Here is a 9,372-nt window from a genome sequence, read left to right on the forward strand (position 1 = left end):
CCAGATAGAGTTATGCCAGGTATAGTTATGCCAGATATAGTTATGTCAGATATAGTTATGTTAGATATAGTCATGTCACATATAGTCATGTCAGATAGAATTATGTCAGACATGAACACACATACAAACATGACAGATTACCTTGTATCTAAGACGATTGAGTTTACATTACATGCCTCTATAATATAACACAATAAGGGAAATAACCAAGAGAATATTAATGTGTAAACAATAATCAAGAGTTGTTTACCTTTAGTTTTTGATAAATACATGACATCAGGCGTATTGGAAAAATACACTTACGTAAAACATAAGTACATGTTATTGAAATTGATTTTGATTTAAGCTGTTTCTACTTAACATTTGATTATTATGTCCCTTTCAGCTTAGTTATTTAACTTCTATGGTTTTCCGTTTAATTTGTTGGTTTGCTTATTTCCGTTTAATGTTTATTTTCTATGTTCTGTGTCTATTCTGCTTTGAAATATTTGCTGTTTTCTTTTTCGTTTTTGTCCTGAAATGTTGTGGTATTCCTTTAGTTCTCCTGTTATTAGTTGTTCTATCTTGTTATATTGATGATGTCCTTGAATCTTGTTCCATTCTGTATGTACTGGTACGTTTTTGTATGCATTTTGCTGTCTGTTCCGTTACGTCTTTTTCCTCTTTTCCTTTAGGTCTTTTGTATTGAATTCTGATCCGTTTCTGTATCTGTATGTTTTTAACCAATTAGTATCTGTATATGTTTAGTCTGAAGAGTTCTATATACTGGTTTTGTCAGTCTCGGAGTCATTTCATTCTTTTAGTGGAGTAGCGGGAGATCGAACTCACGACCCCTTGAGTGGTAGGCAGACAGTGTTACCACTGCACCATAGCGCCGCTCTGAATAATATCTGTTTTAGAAAGTCCTATATATTTTATTATATATTATTACTTCAATGGCTAACAAAAAGGTATTGCAATTATATTTTAACACCTTTACTTAGGTAGCCAACCCACGTGACTTTTTATATATTGTCAAAGAGAATATAACTCGATTTAAGTAATATTTTCATAGAAAAACTTTGCTATTACTTTAGGGGCGTCCGTGGCCGAGTGGTTAAGGTCGTTGAATTCAAACACTTGGCCCTCACCGCTGTGGATTCGAATCCCGGCAGGGGACTTCGGATTCTTTCATGAGGAAGCTATCCAGCTAGCTTACGGAACGTCGGTGATTCTACTCAGGTGCCCGTTCGTGCCTGAAATAATGCATGGAAGGGCACCGGAGGTCTTCATCCACCAGTAAAGCTGGAGCGTCGCCAAATGACCTATACTGTGTCGGTGTGACGTAAAACCCAATCAAACAAACAAAACAGCTGTTACTTTAAGTATAACCTGGAAAAATTAGTGGATGGTATCCGGAATTCTTAGATATATCAGATGGTGTGATAATCTTTAAGTTGTTGGTTTGAAACATCAATAATCTTTCCATCGATATAATATACATATACTTCATGGTTAAATTGAGTTGTTGCCACTAATAAAAGTATGCCCCTCATATTTCGACGTGACGTTATTATTTGCGTTATACGAACAACTGACCTAACATGAAAAAAATAACAAATTTACAAGTTCGTATCTTCCATTGCATAAAATGCATGAGCAAGTTTGCACACTTATAGAGACCTGTACCTTAGACAAAACAAAAGTATGTACAACTGAATTCAAAGCTCAATGTTAGGTCAGTTCCATGTAAGGTCAGTTATTAAGAACTTTATGTTTGAACTTGTAAATTAAAAGCGGGAGCCTTCAATTAAAAATTTGGATTAAGAGGCATATTTTTTCTGTGCACGGATACAGTCAAAAATGCTAGATATACACGTTCGCATTTTCAAATGCAGTTTTCTAAAGGAACACTTTACATGTCTGGAATTTTGGCAACGAATGTCCTTCATATTGGCAAAACGTTTTTCTCCCTTCAAAACTATAATTTCAAAGAGTAAGCCTTTAAACTGGAACTATGTACTTAAACTTCGAAAATATTGTAAAGGACAATATACAATCAGCGTACAATTATATAATGTCAATATTTATTTAAAAAACATTTAACATCCATATAAATAATATTATATAATGATCCCACTTTTATCATATACTCATATAAATATACAATGCATACATTTAATTCACTTACTCTACAAATACAAATTGAAGTCACGTAATCACAAAACACGTAGTAAATATCAGTTTAATGCACTTAAATTATATATTTAAAGGAACTTCACTGAGGTTTAAAAGCCTATTAACATAAAATTGTAATTTCTTACATAGATCGACTCGGGCACTTTAAACTGAAAGACATGCAAAAACATACTCGGTAACTTGAGCGAAAATTGTTTTAAAATGTATAGGAGCTAATGCCACCTTGTCTTGGTTTCCTGTCCCATTAAGATCAAGTGGTTTTTCATACGTTTTAATATTCAAAGAAAAAGAAACACATAACATTGGGTACACAACATATTGCCCTAGAAGACATCACATACAAATGAACAAATAAGAAATAATAAACAAAAAACAGCATAATTTTCTGACTTAAACAGCTAAATTACTGTTTTTGTGGAAAGTTACCTGTTGTGGTAAGTCACTGTTTTGTTGTAAGTTACTGTTCTGTGGTAAGTTACTGTTCTGTGGTAAGTTACTGTTCTGTGGTAAGTTTACTGTTTTGTGGTAAGTTACTGTTCTGTGGTAAGTTACTGTTCTGTGGTAAGTCATTGTTCTGTGGTAAGTTACTGTTTTGTGGTAAGTAACTGTTCTTTGGTAAGTTACTGTTCTGTGGTAAGTCATTGTTCTGTGGTAAGTTACTGTTTTGTGGTAAGTTACTGTTCTGTGGTAAGTTACTGTTCTGTGGTAAGTTACTGTTCTGTGGTAAGTCATTGTTCTGTGGTAAGTTACTGTTTTGTGGTAAGTTACTGTTCTGTGGTAAGTTACTGTTCTGTGGTAAGTTACTGTTCTGTGGTAAGTCACTGTTCTGTGGTAAGTTATTGTTCTGTGGTAAGTTACTGTTCTGTGGTAAGTCACTGTCCCCTGGTATGTTAATGTTATTTACTTGTTTTTCTGCTGCTTTTACAGTTGTGTTTGAAAGCAAGCTTGACGCAAATTTTCTTAGTTTCTGTGCATGAAATGCATACTTGTCTAACAATTTCGCCTTTGTTTCGTCTTTGATTTCTAAACCTGTTTTATCCGCTTTCAAAAACAGGTCACTTGCAATTTTTACGAGATCTTGAGATTCTATGGTAAACAATTGTTCTAGTTTTGTATTATTTAGCACTGTTTTCTCTTGATTTGCTATACTAGCGTTTCTGTCTCTTAATAAATCCTTAGCAAGGTTTAAAACATTCTGCGTTTTTGCCGAAAAAGATTCGACAAATTTTGTCATGTTTCCACCCAGACTTGCTTCATTTTGTTGACTGGTATCTAAGAACTTTGTTCCGGCTTTAGCTAGAGTATCTTTCATCAATTCTTCAAGTTGTTTAGTTTGTGTGGCGAAGTCTTCCGTAAGTTTAATCTTATATTCTTCAATATTACTACTTACCAAGCCATTAGATACATCACCACCGATCTTAGATGTGTTTGGATAAGTTGTATTTGAAGACATACTTCCTACATTATGGGGTACAAATGGGTTCATACGCTGTGAAGATTTGAAATTTAGCGTTGTATTCGTCTCTGTCGAGTTGGCAGTTATGTTTTCTCTATTTTTGGATAGAAACGGGTCCATACGCTGTATAGATTCTGTCGTAAGTGACTTGTTGGACATCAAGTTTATAGTATTATCTTGTGTCATGTTTTGATCTATTTCGTTCAGAGAACTTTTCGCAATATGATATCTGTCTAATAAGGGATTGTTTAAGTCCTCTTCACCAGATTTTCCTCCATTGTTATCACTAATCTTACCATTTATTTCAGTGTCCTCGTTGTCAATAATAATCCCCTTTTCTTCTTCATTGCGGTTTAAGTCAGGACGAAGGTTAAACGGTCTTTCAAGTTTTGATGTTTGCTGCCTTATTTCACCCTGAACAAGCATTTTCTGTGATAACCTGTTACTATTAAAAGATTCGTACTTCGTATTGTCGCCGTCTGGCTTGAAGGACCTGTAGACGATGTAGATTACCAGCACAGCAGCTAGAACGCCTATAAATTGCTTCCGGCGAGCCATACCTCGACGACGAGGTCGGTTGTTGTCCCCACGTCCATTCTTGTACATGTTAAAAGTCCTAAAATAAAAAAATGCAAACATTATCAAATGCGTATTAACGAAATTAAAGGGACATTGTGCTCATTATTTTATTGACATGTTGAGCTGAATTGTACGGAAGAGCATTAGTGCCAGGTGTATGTTTTTAACTCGAAATTTCGACTTACTTATCTCGAAATTTCGAGTTACAAACTCGAAATTTCGACTTAGTAACTCGAAATTTCGACTTAATTATCTCCCAATTTCGAGTTACTAACTCGAAATTTCGAGTTAGTTATCTCGAAATTTCGACTTAGTAACTCGAAATTTCGACTCAGTAACTCGAAATTTCGACTTAGTAACTCGAAATTTCGACTTACATTGCACGACTTTCATTGGTTGCCGGTGAAAGCAAGGATTGAATTCAAGATACCTTCTTTCGTGTGTTGCTGTTGCACATTGACAGAGCACCTTTAACATTTGTTTAACAGAACAATTTATAATGAACATATCCATCGCTTTTTTGTGGAAGGGGGGGGGGGGGGTTTCTAAAATCACACTTTCCACATTTCCGTGTTAACCGGATGTTTCTTTTTCTTAAGCACACATACAACCAGCATGTGGAGAAACAACAAGTCCAAAACCCACCCTATTGTAAACTGTGCAACATTCATGTGTTAAATAAGTTTTAAATGGCGTGTATACCCCGGTTAGTCTGTCACGTTTCTTTATACTAATCATTATTCATTATTTACTAATACTTTGATTCATATTTTGTGTTAAAAGTGGAACTTGTTGTTATATATATGTTGGGAATGATATAAAAGCATCCAACTTTACAAGAAATATAGTCAGTCTAACAATTTTGACAAAGGCCTCAGCACGCCCTATTCTGGCCACGCCGGGATACTTTTCTCAGATGTCCCGCACGTGAAGTATAGGATCGTTTTTTAACAGGGATGAGAAGAATATGATAAGTGAAAAGATATGTTCGAACAGATGGGATACAATAAAACGTTTGTTTTGTTTTGGTTTTTTTGTTTTGTTTTGGGTTTTACGTCACATCGACACAGTATAGGTCATATCGCGACGTTCCAGCTTTACTGGTGGAAGAAGACCTCAGGTGCCTTTCCGTGCATTATTTCAGGCACGAACGGGCACCTGAGTAGAACCACCGACGTTCCGTAAGCTAGCTGGATAGCTTCCTCAAATGAAAGAATCCAAAGTCCCTGTCGGGATTCGGACCCACAGCGGTGAGGGGCAAGTGGTTTGAAGTCAACGACCTTAACCACTCGGCCACGGACGTCCCTCACAATACAACGTCTGAAGAACGCCTGAACGTACAAATTAAAGGAAGCCTTGTGTTTTTAGGTCTGGTGTGTACATGCCATTACTAAGTTTAAGTTAAATTTCAATAGTTTTTGTCCAGGCACCCGTTTCTCCATCTCCAACGTTCAACGGCACTCCCTACTATATCTTATATCATCTATATCTTATATCATCAACAACTTTGGCCATTCTTGTAATCTGAATAAGTCGAAATCTCGAGTTACTAAGTCGAAATTTCGGGTTAGTAAGTCGAAATTTCGACATAGTAACTCAAAATTTCGAGATAAGTAACTCGAAATTTCGAGTTACTAAGTCGAAATTTCGGGATAAGTAAGTCGAAATTTCGAGTTAGTAACTCGAAATTTCGAATTAGTAAAAAACATACACCTGGCACTAATGCTCTTCCGTAGAATTGACTACATATTTCAAAAGATTGACTGTTACTGGAAAATGTTGACGATAAAATATAAATTTGCCCAACGTGTAAAAAGCCTTTCCCACCCGTTTTATAAGTTGAATGTTACATGTAAATTCCGAAGGATATTTACGGGAATTTCATTGGACCCCGTAGGTTATTTGTCGTTCGTGCGAAGTAAATGATAAAATTAAGGGGAATAATGACAAAACATAATACATGTACTTATTTAGACTTTCACCTGTCTATTCACTATATACCCTTGGACTGGCACAATGTCACTATAAAGCTGCAGATGAGGCAAAATATTTCAAGAAATCAAACTTGAGAAAAATGTATTGAGAATTTATGAAAAGTAAAAACAAAAGTTGAATACATAAGTAATAATGTCTATGTTATATGTGATAAATGGCCGATTTTTCACCATATTTTTACTGTGTTAGTAAAGCAGTAAGGGCTTTTTTTTTGCACATGTTGACCTCTTTTTAGCAATTTACGTGGATTTTTGTAAGTGCCGTTCGCAACGTGTATACTATTTGCTTTGTTCACTTCACAATATTATACTTTTTAATACAGTTTCAAAAAATGAATGAACATTAGCTGGAATCTGGAGGCGTGCTGCTTTAATGAAACAGGCTTGCAGATTTCGCAACCCTTTAAATATCTTGTATCTAAATGTGTCTAATGTCACTGTGTTAATTCCCGTGTATGTAAGAAAGGAAAGGTTCGACTAGTCAGTGGGCCACTCATACTTCAATATCGCGTTTCTTTATTATTAGATTTATATGTGAAAGTGAGCAGATAATTATAAACCATATCGTATACAAGTAAAACTTGTCAATAAAATGTTCAACTCATTTTAATGTAAAACTGCCGACGTTAAAACACCTTGTGGTAAGGAAAAGTATAATTTTATGTGAATTTTGAACAACTTAAACTATAGAAATGTGCTTGAAATATGTGGTGATATAAACGAAACGATGTGACACGTATAGGTCGTGTTTATCCATCTATGAATAATTTAATGTGAATTTTAAATATTCATAAAACCCGCTTATCGATTCATGTGTAAACTAATGAAAATTTCTATTGATGTTTTACCCCACATATTATATAAAGTCAACATGTCTGGTATATTGCTCTGTACTTCAAGCTATATGTAGTATTATACATGAGCCGCGTCACGACATTACCAACGTAATGCGTTTGCGACCAGCATGGATTCAGACCAGCCTGCGCATCTGCGCAGTCCGATCAGGATCCATGCTGTTCGCTTACAAACCCTATTACAAGTAGAGATACTGATAGCGAACAGCATGGATCCTGATCAGACTGCGCGGAGGCGAAGGCTGGTCTGGATCCATGCTGGTCGCCAACCCACTATGTTGGTTTTGTCATGATGCGGCACATATGGCGTATGAACATCGACAGTACATCGGCACTGACCAGAGGGTAGTTACTCGTTACTGCTAAACAATAGGTCAGTTTTCTTACTACTGTAGAATAAAAATAAGATAGCCTCCTGAAAATTTTGAAAAAGCATTAAATTTGAAAAGTACAAATCATGCTTTTTTGTATAATTTATAATATTTGACATGCTCCCTTTAAAAAATATCATGTTAAATCTGCTGACAGTAAAACATGCAATATTCATTATGCTCTCAGTAAATAATGTAATATTCAGTATGGTCCCTGTAGAATATATGATATTCAACATGCTCCAAGTAGAATATTCCCAGTAGAATATATATAATATCCAGTATATAATATATTATACGCAATAATTATGATCTCACTAGAATATATCATACTCTGTAATAATGCTTACAGAAGAATAAATTATATTCAGTATGCTCCCAGTAGAATACATTATATTCAATATATCCCTTTAAGTATTTATCATAATGGACATGCTCCACCGGTATATTCAATATGCCCCTGTTAGTAATTATCATCTTTGACATATTCAATATCATTCGCAGTCCCCACCCACCTCCAATGTATTAATATTAATGTAAATTGACTGAAGAACAATTTTTTTACCAGGTGTATATCTGTACATATCACCTGCATCATTACAGGGTATGTACTACGCGTGTACCTTTCTGATTTTACATAAATTATAACTAAAAATTTAGCATATATAATCATCAGATTGACTTGTACAGGAAAGTAAATCTTTTGTTTTGGTATCACGGATAAACAAACATAAATTATACATGTATGTATACATGTGACTCATTATGACAAATTCAGACAACAGTATCCAATGGTTTCCGTATAGAACATAGTTTAACAAAAATATCGACCATGTATCGATGTAATATGTAACAAAATAAAGCAATATTTGACTTACTGTGGATAAATAAATCACCAAATCCTTCCTGTATAATATTTATACGTAGTTATAGATAAAATACATAAACACGTGTCGGGTAGACTTAATACCTGTCAAATCACGTCTTTGGGTATTGGATTATCGCGTATTGTAAATACACACATTTAAAATGCATGGTTGAATATTTCATGGACTGCTGATCACGGCAATTTGTATGTCAAACAATACCGCGACATAAAAGCTTTAACGATATTCGTACGACCTTTGTTGTTATGGTTATTACCAATATAAACGATACGATTTAATTAGTATAAAGTACAGCAGACATTTTCACAAAAAATTTACGATTTATCTTAAGTTTTTCACTTACGATAATCGTAAGTTAAATCTTAAGTCATTTTCACAAAGCCACTCGTAAGTTAAAATTTTATCTTAAGATAAACAATTCACTTACGATAAATCTTACGACAAAAACATCCCTAGCAACGTTCATTTGCATGCTCTATATTTGATTCCGGTTTTAAAATCAAGTAATCAAGAGCTTGAAATATCTATTGAACACAATCAAATTTCAATAAGATTAAGAACAAAAATGAGTCAAACTGATATAATTTATATCTTGATTGAAGATAATTATATATATCTAAAAGATTCAGAAAGAAGGTCTACTATGTTATTAATAAATAAAAATGTACCACTAGCACATGCTGGCAATGAAATCGAACTCACCAATTGTACAAATTATAAGTTTTCAATAATACTAGTCTACAGTATAGTTCACATTATTTTAAACTATTCATAACCCTCTCCATCGTGACGTCATCAAGTCATGACGTCACAAATGTATATGTTGAAAAATAATTATACCTCAATTTGTGTTATTTAAAGCATACTGTTTGCTTAATATTTAGTTGTCCTCCAACAGAACCATGAATAAGAACCAAAACATGACTGTGCTGGTGACATTTACAAGTACGTTTTAATTTATATCGTGCGCACGAGATACTATGTCATCGCCACGAATTACTATGTTTACGGAGAGTTTCTAAAAAAGCTTTTCAAGTTTCCTTCTCAATCCCT

At 34.4% G+C, this 9,372-nt stretch overlaps 1 protein-coding gene across 1 annotated transcript; it reads right to left on the reverse strand.

Moving 5' to 3' along the window:
- Positions 1–2,623: 2,623 nt before the first annotated feature.
- Positions 2,624–8,467, reverse strand: LOC132746082 (uncharacterized). Its single transcript, XM_060735152.1, has 2 exons — positions 8,311–8,467; positions 2,624–4,250 (listed from the first exon to the last, which is right to left on the reverse strand). The coding sequence occupies exon 2, from the start codon at positions 4,238–4,240 to the stop codon at positions 2,672–2,674; it is 1,569 nt and encodes a 522-aa protein (XP_060591135.1). The 5' UTR covers positions 4,241–4,250; positions 8,311–8,467; the 3' UTR covers positions 2,624–2,671.
- Positions 8,468–9,372: the final 905 nt, after the last annotated feature.

Source organism: Ruditapes philippinarum, unplaced genomic scaffold (genome assembly GCF_026571515.1).
Source record: "Ruditapes philippinarum isolate M1 unplaced genomic scaffold, ASM2657151v2 ctg11099_1_1_1_1, whole genome shotgun sequence".
Lineage (NCBI taxonomy): Eukaryota > Metazoa > Mollusca > Bivalvia > Venerida > Veneridae > Ruditapes > Ruditapes philippinarum.

What these genes read in the sequence shown, in the direction of transcription:
- LOC132746082 (XM_060735152.1), bottom strand. Translation starts at nt 4,240, where the DNA reads ATGTACAAGAATGGACGTGGGGACAACAACCGACCTCGTCGTCGAGGT.